Below are 19638 nucleotides of genomic sequence, written 5' to 3'. Positions count from 1 at the left end.
TTCCCAGGATGCTTTGCACTCCTACAATGCTTTGCACCACCCACAATGCAGCAGTCTTTGTAACAGGAAAAACAAAGTGTAATACAACTTTACACTGCTAGATGGTGCTATAACCACATTAATCACTTGAGAAATACCAAAACTCTGGCAGAATGAACTGGAATCATATTCCCTAACCCTGCTGGGTAGAACACATGGTGTTACATGGCATGAAACCAGAATCACAGCAATTAGAACAGGGTCCCATTGAGGGCTGCAAAAACCTGCAGATCTCACTCCTGACCAGATTTCTAAAGGCTGGATCTGTTTTTATGTCAGCAAGCACCACAATCCTGCTCTTGTTTTGAAGCTACGTTTCTCAGCTTTAAAACAACACCAGTCACAACTTTGCCACTATTGTAACCTGATATATTAAAGGGTAACTGAGTTTTCCAAAAGCTTTTAAAATTTCATAGAGACATATCAAAACTTTTGATCATTGATCTTCTGGGTGCGGATACCCCCATCAATTGCTATAACGAGGAGAGAGAATTGCTTGTGTGTCGTACTGTCTCGTCACTGCAGAGAACTTGCTCAATAGGAGTTTATGGACCCATCTCGCTTATGTCCTCCGTAGCGAGTAGAGAGAGCACGCTATGCACGCTCTTCTCTTTCTCATTTTAGGGATCAGTGGGAGTCTCAGCACTCAGACCCTTACCGATCAAACTTATAGATGCTACAGTAATAGCAATATTAATATATTTCATTTTATGAAATACCTATTTAAATGTTTTTTTTGTTATAATTATATTTTAAGCAATGCCCCCCAGCCTGCCTTCTAAAAAAGAAGATTTATACTTACCATATACATTTTCATTTTTCACTGATGTGTGCGGTCTGCATTTTTCACTGACAGCACGTACCCATTTATTTTAATGTGTCTGTGCACATATCAGTATTTTTTTTACTGATCGTGGGTCAGGGTAAAAAAGGACACATGGACCAAACACGGATCCTTCAAGTATGCAACTTACACAGAAATGTGAACAAGGTCTTAGGGTGCATTCACATTGCCGTATGTATTTTGCAGTTGGATTGACATCCGTGTAGCATCCGTTTTTGTTTTTTTTGTGGACTCTTTGTAACAATGCCTATTTTTGTCTGCAAGATGGACAAGAATAGGACATGTTTTTTTTTTTTTTGCGGGGCTGCGGAACAGACATATTAATGTGGACAGCACACGGTTTGTTTGTTTTTTTGTTTTTTTTGCGGGCCAGTTGAAATGAATGTGATCCGCAAAAAAATGTGGAACGGATGTGGAGCAAAAATACGGTTGTTCGGATTCTCTGCACTGCCTCCGCTGTCTCCATTTTCTGGTTCTGGCACTGTTTACATCCGGCTGGCTATGAGCATGGTCACGTGCCCTGCTCCAGCCAATGACTGACTTCACCAGCACGTCACTGCTCATTGGCTGGAGAAGTGCATGTAACCTGTGCAGAGATCAGGAGGGAATAGACAAGCTGTGATATCACCTATTGTAAATGGTAGATCCTGTGTTATCTACATAGAGCTGTCACCTGTCATTGTAACCTGCTAGTGATGATAATGAGGAAAAGTGATCTACACACACCAGAAAGTGGCGCCTTTTTAGGCTTAGTGACCAATACAAAAACTGCAGGATTTTAGAACTTCTTTAAAATACAGATAGTGGCACGAAAAATTATAAATAACATCAACAAACATTCTGTAACAATATGTTTAACATAAAAGCCTGATTTAGACAATAGGTCATTTTCTGATGACACATTCCCTTTAATCTCATTTTCGTTTTGTTTATTGACAGGTTAACGGATATTAAGGAAAAGACGAAGCAACTTAATGAAGAACTTGGAAGGCTGGATATGGATTTGGAAGAACACCAAGGTACTTTCATTTTCGGTTACCTTTCCAGAACTTAAGGATTCTAGGGGATACTTAAAAGTAATATTTGCTATATATAGACAACTGAAGAGCCTCTTGAAAAAGTTTTAGTATATTCTTAATCTCCATAAAAATTTTTTTTTTTAGTTGCCATATATAATAGTGCTTTGTTGTATTGTCAGAAAATATTGCATCACAAATTACATTAGCAGTAACAAAGTTCACCATGTCAGTGAAGAATTGCTGAACTCCAGCATTTTTTGTCTCTATAGTGCAGTACCAGTTATTATTGCAGAATAGTGTAGAGGCTTTTGTGTATGCCTTGTGTATACCTGTTTTAGTTTATGCGCCAGATGTTTTATATGGCATTCTGGCTCCCTCTTCCCTTCTGATATGGTTCTCCTAAGGGTACTTTCACACTAGCGTTTTTCTTTTCCGGCGCTGAGTTCCGTCCTAGGGGCTCAAATCCGGAAAATAATTGATCAGTTTTATCCTAATGCATTCTTAATGGAGAGTAATCCGTTCAGGATGCATCAGGATGTCTTCAGTTCAGTCTTTTTTACTGATCAGTCTTTTCAGAAAACCGTAGCATGTTGTATTTTTAGCTCCGGCCAAAAATCCGGAACACTTTGACTGAAGTGACATTAACGCCGCGTGTTCCGTCAAACCGGATCCGGCTTTTGCATGTTAAACCCGAAAAATGTGAAAAAAAGTCCTTAAATGGCGGATCCGTTTTTTTTCAATGCATTTTTTCATTGTGATCAAAATCCGGATCAGGATTTAAATGTAATCCGTTTTCACACGTTTTTCCGGATCCGGCGGGCAGGACCGGTGTCGGAATTGAACGCCGGATTAAAACAACGCTAGTGTGAAAGTAGCCTAATGCAGTCTCATGCATTACCTAATATGCCTCTGGCTCTTCGGAGACAGAGGGGAAGGAGTCTCATCTCACTGCATTTAACTTACTCTGCGTCCTATATAAAGGCAGCTACAAGTAGAGCTCAGAGAAATATAATTATTGCCCTTTAGTTTTATAACTCCCATAACACACTGCATGGTTCCTGTGCATCCTATGAGATGCTGCTTCATGCTGCTCTCCTCAACCTCCTAATTATAAGAACTGACATGAAGAATTCTAGCAATCACGAGAGCCACAGGAATGCGCAAGAAGTCTAGGATGATGAGAGTTGCACTGCCTTGTGCTGCTTTCTGTGAGTGCTGTGTGCTTAGAGCCAGTGTATTCCCTCCTTCCTGTTTGTGATTGATAGATGTCTCTCTGTCAGTTCTTACAGGAACGAAGTGGAAAGAGATCTCATGCATCTCATGAGATACACTGGTTAGGGTGGGTTCACACTTGCATTAGGGTATTCTGTTATAGGTTCTGTTATAACGGAATTCGTAAGACAGAATGCAAAGTTGAAGCCTTTAAGAGGCATTCCGTTTGATCCGTCATAATAGAAGTCTATGGGCAAGCATAACGGATCCGTCTGGTTTCCGTTATGCGGGATGGAAAACAAAGTCCTGTCGACTACTATTTTTCTGGTACTGCTTTGAAAGCAAAAACACACATTTGATTGGTCAAGATAATTTTCTGATATACACTCCTCAACATTGAAATTGCAACAAGAAGAAAAGTCAAGGAATTATGGAAATCACTGAATCAATAGACATACAAATGATAAAAGAAAATATTCAAAGCATCTTGATTTTTTTACCGTATGGAGTATGAGCGCGACACTCAGAAATACATGCGCTTACACACCTTTGAATGCGATCAGTGAGATTGTTAATGGTTATCTGAGGAATGTTCTGACATGCTGATTGCACTTGGGCTCGAAAATCATCAAGATCCGTTACTGACAGCTCTACGGACCATGTGGTAGTATTCGACCCCTCTCTCACACATCGCAATATACATTTTTCCCTCAGAGAGTGATAAATAAAGAAGAAAGGGAAAAAACATCTGATTCAATTGCTTCCTGCTGTGTATGTTTAGGAGGGCTCAATCCTCAGTTCCGCCATGGAATTCAATTTCCGTACGTTACCCCGCTTAGTATAAATACCCCTTTCTAGTTTGATCAGATTTGGGGCTATAGGTTCTAACCACATTGAGGCTATCAGTTTTCTAGATTCATAAAGAATCTTAACAATTGCCAACCCATCATTTTCCCGTAAGGCTAAAGCTCCTACAGATCCCAAGACACAAGTTAGTGGCTCTCTGGGTACTGCTAATTTATACACCCTTTTTAATCCTGTCCAGGACTCCTTCCCAAAACTCCTAAAATCTCGGGCAGCACCAGAAAACATGAAGCAAATCTGCCGGTGTGTTGGCACATCTTACACATTGGGCTGTATCCCGGACCCCTATTTTATGTAGGAATGCTGGCGTCTGGTATACTCTGTGTAGTAGATATAATTGAGATACTCTGTATGCTGGACTCAGGGATAATCGTGGTGTTTTCTTCAATAGCCATTCACAGATTTCAGGGGTAATATCCCCAACATCAGCAACCCAGGAAAGGCTCTAATAGGGTCTAGGGTAGGAGTATGCTTAGTTAGCAGGTGACTGTTTAATGTTGAAATTATTACTTTTGTGGACCCAACATTTTTCAAGATAACGTAAATCTGAAATCTGACAGGGATAATGGGTCTGAGCTTCTGTTGGAAATGCAGGGCTTGCCGCATTTGTAGATGGTAATAGAAAGATGAGCAGGAGATCATAAATTCCTCTTGAAATTGGGCAAAGGATTTAAAAATCCTTTCCTTATAAAGATTTTTCAAGTAAGAAAATACGGTTCGACCTCCATATGTCAAGCACCGGTAGTTTGTCTATTTAAGGCATTCTGTTGGTATACCACAAGGGTGTACAATCCAACCTGCTCCACATCCACCACTGTTTACCCCTATCTCACACATTATAGATGAGTTGAAAGACAGGTCTATTACTCCCTATCTGAATATTGATATCTGTTTCTAGTTTGGAAAAAAGGTTCCCCCACAACACAGCGTCATCCACAGATCTACACCTCCACAGATCCCCCACATAACAGCATCCTCCACAGATCTCCCACATAACAGCGTCCTCCACAGATCCCCCATAACAGCGTCATCCACAGATCTACACCTCCACAGATCCCCCACATAACAGCGTCCTCCACAGATCCCCCACATAACAGCGTCCTCCACAGATCTCCCACATAACAGCGTCATCCACAGATCTCCCATATAACAGCGTCATCCACAGATCTCCCACATAACAGCGTCATCCACAGATCCCCCACATAACAGCGTCATCCACAGATCCCGCACATAACAGCGTCCTCCACAGATCCCCCACATAACAGCGTCATCCACAGATCCCCCACATAACAGCGTCCTCCACAGATCCCCCACATAACAGTGTCCTCCACAGATCCCCCATAACAGCGTCATCCACAGATCTACACCTCCACAGATCTCCCACATAACAGCGTCATCCACAGATCCCCCACATAACAGCGTCATCCACAGATCTCCCACATAACAGCGTCCTCCACAGATCCCCCATAACAGCGTCATCCACAGATCTACACCTCCACAGATCCCCCACATAACAGCGTCCTCCACAGATCCCCCACATAACAGCGTCCTCCACAGATCCCCCACATAACAGCGTCCTCCACAGATCTCCCACATAACAGCGTCATCCACAGATCTCCCATATAACAGCGTCATCCACAGATCTCCCACATAACAGCGTCATCCACAGATCCCCCACATAACAGCGTCATCCACAGATCCCCCACATAACAGCGTCATCCACAGATCTCCCACATAACAGCGTCATCCACAGATCCCCCACATAACAGCGTCCTCCACAGATCCCCCACATAACAGTGTCCTCCACAGATCCCCCATAACAGCGTCATCCACAGATCTACACCTCCACAGATCCCCCACATAACAGCGTCCTCCACAGATCTCCCACATAACAGCGTCATCCACAGATCCCCCACATAACAGCGTCATCCACAGATCCCCCATAACTATGTCATACCCAGCCGCGTCAGCGGCTCATATGGCAAAATCCAAGCAAATAGACCTCTAGCACAATTCCCTTAAAATATTGCATCGCATACCGTTATCGCAATTTTTAGGGCCCTAATCGCAATCGCACAAAATTCCCATATCGTGCAGCCCTACTCCAAACATATCTTTTGGAATTATGCCCAAAAAGTTCAACCTTGGTTTCATCAGATCATAACAACTTTTCCCACATGCTTTTAGGAGACTTCAGATGTGTTTTTGCAAAATGTAGCCTGGCTTGGATGGTTTTCTTCGTAAGAAAAGGCTTTCATCTTGCCACTCTACCCCATAGGCCAGACATATGAAGAATACGGGAGATTGTTGTCACATGTACCACACAGCCAGTACTTGCCAGATATTCCTGCAGCTCCTTTAATGTTGCTGTAGGCCTCTTGGTAGCCTCCCAGACCAGTTTTCTTCTCGTCTTTTTATCAATTTTGGAGGGACGTCCAGTTCTTGATAATGTCACTGTTGTGCCATATTTTCTCCACTTGATGATGACTGTCTTCACTGTGTTTCATGGTATATCTAATGCCTTGGAAATTCTTTTGTACCCTTCTCCTGACTGATACCTTTTAACAATGAGATCCCTTTGATGTTTTGGAAGCTCTCTGTGGGATGCGACTAAGAAACTTTCAGGAAAGACCAACTAGAGCAGCTGAACTTTATTTGGGGTTAATCAGAGGCACTTTACATGATGGCAGGTGTATGCTGACTCCTATTTAACATGATTTTGAATGTGATTGCTTAATTCTGAACACCGCTACATCCCCAGTTATAAGAGGGTGTGCACACTTATGCAACCACATTATTTTAGTTTTTTTTTTGTTTTCTTCCCTCCACCTAAATGATTTCAGTTTGTTTTTCAATTGAGTGGTACAGTTTACAGGTCACATTAAAGCTGGAAAAAGTTTTGAAATGATTTATCTTTGTCTTATTTTTTTACAGCACAGAAACCTGACATTTTAACAGGGGTGTGTAGACTTTTTATATTCACTGTATCACCACACACCAGTCTTCTAATCAGACGATTCTTCAGTACAGAGGTTCACCTCTGTGCATTGGGGGCACACAACGATAAATATGGCTGACATTTCCTTTAGGATAAACCCAGGTCTCTCACTTCAAGGATTCTGTCCATCTCCGTTTGTGACAAATGGTGATAACTGGCATGTCAACTAATAGGAGGCATTGCGCAATTATCCAACGCAACTTAATCTGTTTTTTGAGGTTTCGTTTGGCTAAAATACTTTGCTTTCAATCTGGCTTTTATGCCCCTCCCACATACCACAGATAGGAGCTAGGTGTTTGAAAATTTGATCATTTGCATATCTTAATGATACCTGCAACTTCCTCAGTTTGTATAACTTTACAGCTTGTCTTTAATTTTGCACTTTCAATGTTGAGGAGTGTATTATAATTACATGCAAGGGCATCACATTGTGGTGAAGTCTGCGAGGGATATTTTTTTCTGAGTGAGATTCGCCTAATTTATTAATTGACAGATGCCTCTTAATAGACTTGAGCTATAACTTACGTCATACAATTACACCCTAGAGCCGTGATGGTGAACCTTTTAGAGACCGAGTGCCAAAGCTGCAACCCAAACCTCATTTATTTATTGCAAAGTGCCAACACAGCAATTTTAACCTGAATACCAGTTTAATATATCTTCCATTTACTTTATCATTTTTCTATAATATCCTGTCTACATTCAGTGCACTGCCTGTGCCGTACATAGTGCGCCCCACGCTGCTGAATGGCAGGAAAAGTCTTAGGGTATACTGGCACACCATAGACTTTTTCCAGGGTGTGGGTGCCCACAGAGAGGGCTCAGAGTGCCGCCTCTGGCACCCGTGCCATAGGTTCGCCACCACTGCCCTAGAGTATAACGAGGTTGCTATGCCACGCTTATAGTCTATATTCTGTTTTAACCATTGAAGTGTAACTGTCGATTTAGTTATTTTTAATATAGTGTGGGAGAAATCGCAGAACTGGTTTTCACTCCACCAGTAGGGATACATAGAGGATAGGTAATTAAACAAAAATCACAGCAACAAAGTCACCTCCCCTAAAAACATAACCTTTATTATATCAAAAAATCTAACAAAACACCAATTATTATTAAAATGTACTGGGATTCTGCAAGAGATATATGGTATCCCAGTCCACTTGGTCTAAGAAAGCAGGGAATCTCGCCCTACTCTGTCCTTACCTAAAGCGGAATAACCGCCCTGAAAAGAGTGATGTGGTCATGATGAAATGCATTCGATTTGGCTTTGTCAACGGGATATATTTTTTGAGGAGTTACCGCTGAAATTGTGCATTAGAACTTCTAATGTTGATTATCTAGAGAAGACCTGGTGTAATATTGCATATCCCCTAATGGTTGAACTTTATAGGGTGCTGTTTTTGGTGACTGAGGTATCTGTTCCTCCCCTCGGTCATAGGCGAGTGTTTCCCTCCCTATATCTTCCCCAGCGATGTTAGGGTTTGTAGGGATAGATTTGAAGGCAGTACCATATATCTCTTGTAGAATCCCAGTACATTTTAATAATAATTGGTGTTTTGTTAGATTTTTTTGATATAATTAAAGTTATGTTTTTAGGGGAGGTGACTTTGTTGCTGTTTTTTTTTATTTTTTTATATAGTATAGGGACAGGGATGTTTCTTTTTACTACAACAAGATATAAAGAGTCTACTTAGGCTCTGTATACACATAACCATCTTCAGCACTCATTAAAACAATGAATATGGACTCCTTAGCAATGCTCCTTTAAGGGAGACTCTTTAGACCCTGCTTTCTAGTAAAAGAAATGGCTTTTCCTAATAAAGTATATTTAAAAGATTTTTCTGAGAGGTTTTTTCCCTCTGGATAGGTCATCAGTATCTGATCGGTGGGGGTCCAACACCCGGGACCCCCGCCGATCAGCTGTTTGAGAGGACACCAGCACTTGCAGTAGCCTTTTCTTAGCTTACCAGGCACAGCGCTATACATTGTACAGAGGTTGTGCATGCTATTGCAGCTCAGCCATATTTACTTCATAGGCCTTGTGACTAGAGCTGCAGCTATCGACTATTTTTGTAATCGAGTATTCTATCGATAAATCCAACATCTAATAACAAAAAACTAATTAAAAGAACATTTTTCTTTATAAAAACTCATCAGCCCCTCTTCCCCGTGCCATCAGCTGCCCCTTCAGTGCCATCAGCTGCCCTCACAGTGCCATCAGGCTCACCTCAGTGCCATCAGCTGTCCCCCCCCCAGCACCACCAGTTGCCGGTGCCACCATCTTGCCGCCCCAGTGCCACCATCTTGCCGCCCCAGTGCCACCATCTTGCCGCCCCAGTGCCACCAACTTGCACCCCAGTGCCACCAACTGCCCCCCAGTGCCACCATCTCACCCTCCTAGCCATGTCCCAGTGCCAGTACTTACTTTTCCTGTAGGGGCGCCGCTCCACAGCTCCTCCATCTTCTTTCCTGTGCACTGCACTGCTGTCCTGACGACACACAGCGTCGGGTCATAGTGCTCGCTTACGTGCACTATGACCTGACGATGTGTCAGGATACAGTGCAGCACGGTACAGGCAGGCGGGTGACCACGGAGCGGTGAGTAATAGCAAGCGCTTCACTCCCGCTCCGTGGTCACATGACACAAACGAACCCTCGATGCAAAGAATTTGCATCAAGGATTTGTTTGTTGAATTAATCGATTCAATCGAGTAATCGTTTCAGCCCTACATGTGACCGATAAAAGCGATGTCACATGGTATAGGCAAAGCTGGAGAAGGCCGCGGCACTACTGATATTGAGCAGTGACTTAAACAGCTGATCGGCGGGGGTCCCGGGTGTCGGACCCCCACTGATCAGAGATTGATGACCTATCCAGAGGATACATCAGTAAAAAAAAAGAGTGTCAAAAAAACCCTTTAAGCTAATCACTTACTTGCCATTCCTAATCTAAACTCACGGCTGGTTTGATGGCAGCCTGTAGAAGACACATCTGTATATTCATTAAAAGGCCTAAAACCAATAGCGCCAATGCTAATCTGAAATGAAAACCTGCAGTGTTGGGCCTTTCTTCCACCACTTCATAGTTTGCTCTCTTAGTTTTTCTGAGTGCTTTGATAAATAGGTAGCCTGCATCTCGCTCTTCTATGTAAAGGACACAACACACATGTAATGTGCAGGCCATCTACTTTCACACTGGCGTTTTGGCTTTCCATTTGTGAGATCCGTTCAGCGCTCTCACACGCGGTCCAACACGGATCAGTTTGCATTCCAATGCATTCTGAATTGAAAAGTATCCGTTCAGAATGTATCAGTTTGCATCAGTTCCGTCTGATGAAACTGAGTCAAACGGATCCGTCCTGGCACACAATGTAAGTCAATGGGGACGGATCCGTTTTCACTGACATAATCTGGCACAATAGAAAACGGATCCGTCCTGGCACACAATGTAAGTCAATGGGGACGGATCCGTTTTCACTGACATAATCTGGCACAATAGAAAACGGATCCGTCCTGGCACACAATGTAAGTCAATGGGGACGGATCCGTTTTCACTGACATAATCTGGCACAATAGAAAACGGATCCGTCCTTTATTGACTTTCAATGGTGTTGAAGACGGATCCGCCTTAGTGTTGAAGGTATGTTAAAAAAGAAGTGTATTAGCTTAATCCCCAAATGAAAAGTTTATGTTCTTGTGCGGTTCTGTGTCAGTAAGGTGCAGTATATTTTAGTCATTTTGTAGTTCACATGCCAATATAAATTAAATGACTGTGAATATGTTATAAATGAAAGAAACAAAACTGCGTGTAGAATAATAGGAAACGTGTGCCGGACGAGACGGCCATCAATAGAAATAATTATTTTTCATGAATAAGGAAAAGGGGGATTACTTAATTTCTACATGGCGAGAAGGGAAGCTAGTAAGACATCCTACAGCTGCAAGGAAATAAATGTGTGGGTCCCACTGGAATGCCTTATTGTTTTATTCATAAAATTAAGGAAAGAGGATGTGGATGCCATCGTATCTCTTTAAAGTGCCTGCTCAGCATGAACTTTTTAAAGCAGTTTTTACTTTACTGGAAAAGAGAAACCTTAGAAAGTAATATATTAATATGGACGCGGGTTGAGGTCGGCCAACTCAAGTATTTTTTCTGAACAAAATAAAGAGATCTCTAAGAGTGTTGGATTTCCAAGTGATCCTGATGAATGTATAACCTTATTCCTTCAAAAATGAAATATATTTTCCATTGGTTGGACCTTGTGATATTCATTTCTTACAATGGGACTGAGTGTATATGCCTGATGGTATACAATATATACAGAGCCTTATATTGAGATCAGTTTAGATATGTAATAGGACAGGTCTGAACTACAAGCAGTTATACTGCTAAGTCTTAAATGGTACCTAAGCCTTTATTTTTCCGAATTGAGTAGTATTGGCGATCTGCATAAGGACTAGCGATCGTTAGTCCCCATACAGAGATGATTGCTGCTCTTCATTCTCGATAAATTCCTGTGAGTCTGCTCCAGGGCTGCGTATGGAAGATTGTGTATAGATGAACTAGGTAATGTTGACAGATCCCAGCCCTTTATTCCTCTTAGTTGCTTCCTAAAGGACTAAACAATTGAGCCTTAAATGAGCTATTAGGTGACCATTTATGCATCTCGGTCTATAAATGGTTCTTCAGATTTTTAGTTTGACTGAGCTCAGAGCGGGCTACCGTACAATATGGCAAATGAAAATGGCAAGGGCAGCCTAGAAACGCCACTTGTGGTCAAATTGTGTCACAGTTGCGTTTAAAAAGTCGCAAACACAGGCTTCTCACCTTATTTCTGCCAGAAAATTCATTTGTTGGCAGCACATCTCCTTGTGTAAAATATGCAAGCTGTAAGAGGGATGAACGATCCTGCTAATGATTGATCGTTCCCCATGCAGTTTGCACCAAGACTCGTTATGGCACTGCATTAGGCCACATCAGAGAACCCTAGAAGCCCCTTTACACAGGCAGTTATCAGGAATTAACCATTTGTTTCCGATCATTTCCATGCTCGTCACAGTAGGTGAAAGCTATATTTTACATCCCTCTGCGTGGGATGAGCAGTCACTACTGCGATCACTCTTCCCGATACAGATTCATTGTTTCTTGACAGCAGATACCTGTTTAAACAGAACAATCTCCTGCCCAGAAATGATGATTTTTGGCTTTCCAGGTTAAAGATGCTTTCGATGAACTAGCGATTGCGTGGACCTTCATTCCTGATAATTGGCCCAAGTAAAGAGGCCTTTAGGGAACTGATGATACAGGATGGAAACAATCAATCAGAATCATCCTATGTGAAAGGAAGTTATTTTGTGATAAACTAGGAAAGGTTTAGTCAAAGTAGGAGCCAATTGAAAGCATGTACTTCCTGACTCAAACTAAGAGGAAGGTAAACAGTCTCATGACTTTTCTCTAATCACATTTAGATAACAGCATGTTTGTCTTTTAAGTCATCAGAACTGCTTCACTAGAAAAGAAATGGGTGTTAGGCTACTTTCACACTAGCGTTCGGAGCGGATCCGTCTGATGTTTCATCAGACGGATCCGCTCCGATAATGCAGACGTTCGCATCCGTTCAGAACGGATCCGTCTGCATTATTACTTAGAAAATTTTCTAAGTGTGAAAGTTGTCTGAGCGGATCCGTTCAGACTTTACATTAAAAGTCAATGGGGGACGGATCCGTTTGAAGATTGAGCCATATGGTGTCATCTTCAAGCGGATCCGTCCCCATTGACTTACATTGTAAGTCTGGACGGATCCGCTCGCCTCCGCAACGCCAGGCGGACACCCGAACGCTGCAAGCAGCGTTCAGGTGTCCGCTCACTGAGCGGAGCGGAGGCTGAACGCTGGCAGGCGGATGCATTCTCAGTGGATCCGCCTCCACTGAGAATGCATTGGGGCCAGACGGATGCGTTCGGGGCCGCTCGTGAGCCCCTTCAAACGGAGTGCACGAGCGGACACCCGAACGCTAGTGTGAAAGTAGCCTAATACTGTGTTTCAAGGAAAATAACCAGATCAGTCTAAATATTTAGAGTGGAAACATGCTAGTGGGGCATCGTCTATGTCTAGAGGAAAGAAGGTTTCTACATCAACATAGGAGGTTCTTTACGGTAAGAGCAGTGAACTATGGAACGCTCTGCCAGAAGAGGTGGTGATGGTGAGCTCGCTAAATGAGTTCAAGAGAGACAGAAGTAGGGCTGCAGCTATCGATTATTTTTTTAATCAAGTATTCTACCAATTAATTCAACGATTAATTGAGTATTCTAATAAGAAAAAACTAGTTAAAAAAAAAACATTTTCCTTTTTAAAAAAACTCATCAGCCCCCCCAATGCCATCATTAGAACCCCATGCCATCAGCTTCCCCCCATGCCATCAGGATCCCCTTCCCCCAGTTCTTCACATGCTGCACAGCGTCAGGTCATAGTGCACGCTCACGTGAATAATGCAAGCGCTTCACTCGCGCTCCGTGGTCACATGACACAAACGAATCCTCGATGCAAAAAAATTGCATCGAGGAATTTTTTGTGTCGAGTTACTCGATTTAATCGGGTAGTCGTTTCAGCCCTAGACAGAAGCCTTTCCAGTTGTGCTACAGAGCACACTGCTGTCTATGAGAAAAACTTCTCAAACTAGAAACCTTTATTACCATTCATGTACAATGCACTGGTATCTACAGATACATCTCTGTATACCAGGACATTGGGATAACAATATAAGTCTAATTTATTTATTAATTGCAAATATGTAATGGAGCAAAATGAATTATAATAAAACACATTTAAAAAAAAAAATATATATATATATATATAATACACATGCAGAAGTATGTAATTATAATTTATTTTGCTCCATTATAGTTTGGTGATTACTAAATAAATTAGACTTCTGTGGTTATTCCAGGATTCAAACCCACAAATCTTGCGTATGGTAAACCAGCACCTTTCGAGTGTACTACGGGGTACACTTTATTGCAGAACTTCTCTAACTAAAATCCTTCATTAGTATTCCTGGTATAAAGAGATGGATATGTAGATACCAGTGCATTGTACAAGAATACTAGTAAAGGGTTGTAGTTAGAGAAATTCCACTTACAGAAAGCTGCGAAGCCTGTGGCTTGTAACAATGGCAGCCGCCAGCGTGCAGCACATCCTGCTATGTACCTCGAATTGCACACAAGGCTCCTCTTCTCCGCTGCAGGCTCCGGACCCGCTTTCCTGCACTGTCACGGGTGGCGACAGCTTCAGTTGCACCTTGTAGGAGGCGCACGCGTTCTGTTTCTTAAAGGGTTCGTGCACACCCCTGATTCCACCTTCTCTCTAATCCCAGCCAGGCACCACCTTTATATGGGTGCTTCCCCCTTCCTGTGATGCCTGAGCAATATTGTAGTTTTCTACAGCGAAGGTTCCAGCTTGTTTTTCCTGTGTTGTTATCCTGCTTCCGACCTTGGCCTGTATCCTGACCTCGTTTCTGCCTGATCCTCCTGTACCTCGCTGCTCTCAAGTGTATGATTCGGATTGTCGACCATGCCTCTGTCTGCTGTTCAGCTTGTTTCACCTGCTGCACCTGAGCTATTCAGCTCTGCTGTTCTAACAGCTCCAGCTCTGCTAAATCACTAACTCAGCTCTGCTTCATCTGACTCTGCTGCTGCGCTCCTTCCATCTAGAGACAGCTCGCTCCACCTGCCTGTATCCCCAGTGCTTGCACCGGGGCGTTCTGGCCTGCTCAGCCAGCTGCCACTTAACCGGGAGCATTCTTGCGGTAGCGAACCGGTGTCTCCCCTGCAGCTATGACCAGCTTCCGCATCCTGGAGCGAGATAAAGGGTGAAGACCAGGGGAACACTTAGATTCCGCTCCCAAGTTTGGCCCAAAGCCAAACCTGTAAGTGGCACAGCGTGTCCACACCCGTTGGAGCGTTACATGGCTCAGCTAGTAAGACTTTTGCCTCTGATACAGAAGGTCTCTGGCTCGAGAACCGCCAGTGACAATTTGGATACAAGGGGAATGAAAGTTTTTAAATTCACAGGGTTGTTCTCAATCACTAATATAATGCTGAAGACCCTAGTTATATGGGGGAATGACTTTTATTTTAACTCCTTCCCGACCTTCGCTATACATGTACAGTCTATGGGAAATAAAAAAAAAGTTTTTAAAACTATTTAAAACCTGAAAAATGTATAAAAATTCTAATTAGCCCATTTTCCCATTATAACAAAAAACAATAAAATATAAAGATCATTGTTATACACAAAATGCGCATTCTATTAAAATATAAATGTATTTATTCCGTACGGTGAACTCCATAAATGGAAAAAAAATCTAAACTACGGATTTGCCTTTTTTGTTGCTGCTTCTCCCAAAAAAAAGGAATAAAAATTATCAAAAAGGCATATTCTGAAATGGTATCATTAAAAAGAGATTGCCCCGCAAAAAAAACATGCCTACTTGGCTTGGCCACACCTTCTGCCAGTTTGGCTCCACCTACAGCATGGGGCCACTTCAACTTTTTTTTTCCAGGGCTACTTTGAGTTCCCAATCCGCCCCGTCACATAGGCACACCCACTCCACGTGACCGAGTCACGTGATGTGGTGGATCGGCCTCAAGACGCCGGGGCGGGAGGGGGCGCGCACGCAAAGTAATAGTGAACAATACTCAATGAATAATGCCTCCCCATTCCATAAATATTACAGTACACTATCAAATATTATACAAATAAATATTATAAAAATTGAAGATGTTCAGTGAAAAAAATCATATGTAAAAAAATATATATGTAAAATAAATAAATATAAAAAATATAAATAAAAAAAAAAGTTACAAATTTATAAGTGTAAATATTTGCGGAATAATGTATATATTTATATATATATATAAATAAATACCAGTATAAAAGTACATACCCATACTCATTCATATTATATATACATATCATTGAAAAACTGGGTGTTACACGAAGTGTATCCCAATAAATACCAATAAGAAATAAAAAAAGAAATGAAGTTGCATGGATGAAAGGGGTGGTTGAAAGGAAGATAGGTTGAACTGGATGGACATACCGGTATGTCTTTTTTTCAGCCTTACAAACTGCGTTACTAGTGTAATAAAATGTGTAATGGTTGATGAACAAATTTTTAGCTAGACCTTACTACCAATCATACCGTATCTACTGGGCATTACACTACTTAACTCGTACTACCAATCATACCGTATCTACTGGGCATTACACTACTTAACTCGTACTGGCTCCTCTTACAACATGCACACTTTTGCAGGGACCTCCAGCCAGTATTTCACCAGTAATAGTATGGGATTTGATCTGTCTCTGATTAACATTAGTCATTTAATATCATTGAACCATTGTATTGTAGTTTTATTATAAACAAACCCGTTTATATGAAATTACTTTTTCGCAACTGAGAAATGCAAGTAAAAAAAAATGTAATTATTCTATATGTCAGTGGTCTCCAACCTGTAGATATTTCAGCTCCCAGCCTGCAGCTTTTAAAAATCTAGAGAGCCTCAGGTTCGACACTATTACTTTGTGTGTTCTCTCACATTTCCCAATAAATAACTTTTCAGGCACACGTTTTACTTCATTGATCGAATGAAGCTGCATCTGCTGACTGTGCACTAGGGAGGGTAGGCATAGCTGGACAGAACAGTTCCACTATTAGGACTCATTCACACGACCGTATGGCCGTCGTGCCCGTGTTGTGGATCGCAATTCGCAAAATACTCCAAAAGACAGGACATGTCAGAGCAGAGGCATGGATCAGAAGCCCACGGAAACACTCAGAAGCCCTCTCATGGGCTTTCGGGTCCGTCTCCGCACTGCAAAAGATAGGACATGTCCTATCTTTTGCTGTATTTTGCAGATCGCGGACCAATTCAAGTCAATGGGTCCTCACCGCAGCACTTTCACACGGCTGGTACCTGTGCATTGCTGACCGTTATTTGCGGTCCACAACATGGGCACGCTGACCATACAGTCGTGTGAATGACCGCTTAGTCTGCATGTTCTCTTGCAGCAGATTGTGTTTGCCTTGAGCAGATAATATTGCCCGAAACACTTCAGAATTCATCCTGCTGCTTTTGTCAGTAGTCACATCATCAATAAATACAAGAGAACCAGTTCCATTGGCAGCCATACATGCCCACGCTATGACACTACCACCACCATGCTTCACTGATGAGGTGGTATGCTTAGGATCATGAGCAGTTCCTTTCCTTCTCCATACTCTTCTCTTCCCATCACTCTGGTACAAGTTGATCTTGGTCTCATCTGTCCATTGGATGTTGTTCCAGAACTGTGAAGGCTTTTTTAGATGTCGTTTGGCAAACTCTAATCTGGGCTTCCTGTTTTTGAGGCTCACCAATGGTTTACATCTTGTGGTGAACCCTCTGTATTCACTCTGGTGAAGTCTTCTCTTGATTGGTGACTTTGACACACATACACCTACCTCCTGGAGAGTGTTCTTGATCTGGCCAACTGTTGTGAAGGGTGTTTTCTTCAACAGGGAAAGAATTCTTCGGTCATCCACCACAGTTGTTTTCCGTGGTCTTCTGGGTCTTTTGGTGTTGCTGAGCTCACCGGTGCATTCCTTCTTTTTAAGAATGTTCCAAACAGTTGTTTTGGCCACACCTGATGTTTTTGCTATCTCTCTGATGTTTTTTTTTGTTTTTTCAGCCTAATGATGGCTTGCTTCACTGATAGTGACAGCTCTTTGGATCTCATCTTGAGAATTGACGCAACAGATTCCAAATGCAAATAGCACACTTGAAATGAACTCTGGACCTTTTATCTGCTCATTGTAATTGGGATAATGAGGGAATAACACACACCTAGCCATGGAACAGCTGAGAAGCCAATTGTCCCATTATTTTTGGTCCCTTAACAAGTGGGAGGCACATATGCAAACTGTTGTAATTCCTACACCGTTCACCTGATTTGGATGTAAATACCCTCAAATTAAAGCTGACAGTCTGCAGTTAAAGCACATCTTGTTTGTTTCATTTCAAATCCATTGTGGTGGTGTATAGAGACAAAAATGTTAGAATTGCATCAATATCCCAATATTTATGGACCCGACTGTATATTACGCTGCAGTTTTTCCTCACGGGAATCTGCACAGGAAAAAACGCACGTAATCTGAAACCTTTTTTTCAACAAAAAAAAAAAATGAAACACAGGGCTTACCAGAGTAGTAGATCCTCAGGGTTGCTACAGATTTGACTATGGCCTAAATCTGGATATGGAGTCTAGGGTGTTATACATTCTTCACCCTTAAATGAGGAAGTATGGACTTTAACTGTAGTATAAGTTTTTTTTTTCACTGAGTTAGGGTCCATTCACACGTCCGTAATTTGGGTCCGCATTCGTTCCGCAATTTGCGGACCCATTCACTTTCAATGGGGCTGGAACGGATGCAAATCCACATTTCCTGGATCCGCATACGCATTTTCGGGATCCGCATCTGTTTTTTCAGGATCCGTTTTTTCGGGATCCGCAATTTCGTTCCTGAAAAAATTAGAACATGTCCTATTCTTGTCCGCAATTGCGGACCAGAAAAGGCATTTTCTATTATAGTGTCACTGATGTGCGGTCCGCAAATTGCGTATCACACATTGCAGGTGTCTGTGTTTTGCGGATCCGCAAAACACTTACGGACGTGTGAATGGACCCTTACTGTAAGGATATCCCGCACTCTCAATATGTTTTAATATAATTTATTTCACAGCCTAGGGTAATTTGGTAAATGTTTTCAGTCCACCAATTATCCTAACATGTCCTGGGAATGGCACCGTTGTCAAACACACTTGTGCCACATGGTTAGAGTTGCTGGAGATTTTATCACCTTGTAGATGTTTATCTTCAGATTGCTGACCCATGGTGTAAACCCCTTACTAGGGTTTGTACCATAAACTACTTTTCACTCTAGGGTGTATTTTCATCAATTACTGTAGCCCCCACTCCTCCTTGATCATTACTATTTTGGTTTACCTCATATGCAGTTTTCTCTTATCTCCCATGCTTAAAACCTACTTCCTAGTTTGTAATTTGTCTGCTGTTCCTTAGGTCAGTGAGATGTGTCCTGACATCACTAATGATGCTTGTGCACCCTGCATTTCAAGGTTCCAATGCAGGACCTAACCTACAGCAACCGATTTGTCACAGGGTACAATAGCAGGCTAATAACTTTAGAATAAAGCAGTTTTGATAAATAGTGATATTTGGAGAAAGTGATTTAACAGCAATATCTGGCGGGCAAGATACATTTATATTAGTGGCTCAACCCTTTTACATTTATGTGGGTTGACAACAGATTTTTTGACAGCGGGAACTGATCTTAAAATTACAGAGCGAATGCTCCATGTGAGGCTGTTGGTTATCATACACCCCGATGAGAGTGAGTATTTCCAGCAACACCCCAGTTGTCATTATTTTCATACATTTTCTTTTTTACTGAGGGTCAATCCTTCCTGTCTACTATTTTTAAGTGGACACTTAATAAAGATTAAAGGTTCGATTTCAGACGTTCTTGACGTAAACCCTTATATAATTTTTCACTGTGAATTAATTACAGATTTAGTTTACTCTTAAAGAGGACCAGTCACTACT

The 19638-nt window shown here is 42.0% G+C and overlaps 1 protein-coding gene across 2 annotated transcripts in view; it reads left to right on the top strand.

Annotated features, from left to right (window-relative positions):
- IFT74 (intraflagellar transport 74) overlaps positions 1-19638 on the top strand; it is a 125540-nt gene that overhangs the window by 89095 nt on the left and 16807 nt on the right. For both annotated transcript variants that reach the window (XM_040417182.1, XM_040417181.1), the window contains exon 13: positions 1823-1902. In XM_040417182.1, the coding sequence (XP_040273116.1) occupies positions 1823-1902 (80 nt within the window). The remainder of the gene's footprint in view (positions 1-1822; positions 1903-19638) is intronic.

The sequence above is a fragment of the Bufo bufo genome, chromosome 2, assembly GCF_905171765.1.
Source record: "Bufo bufo chromosome 2, aBufBuf1.1, whole genome shotgun sequence".
NCBI classification, from domain to species: Eukaryota; Metazoa; Chordata; class Amphibia; order Anura; family Bufonidae; genus Bufo; species Bufo bufo.
The sequence above is the reverse complement of the archived record's forward strand: the minus strand, read 5'-3'. Positions and strand labels throughout refer to the sequence as shown.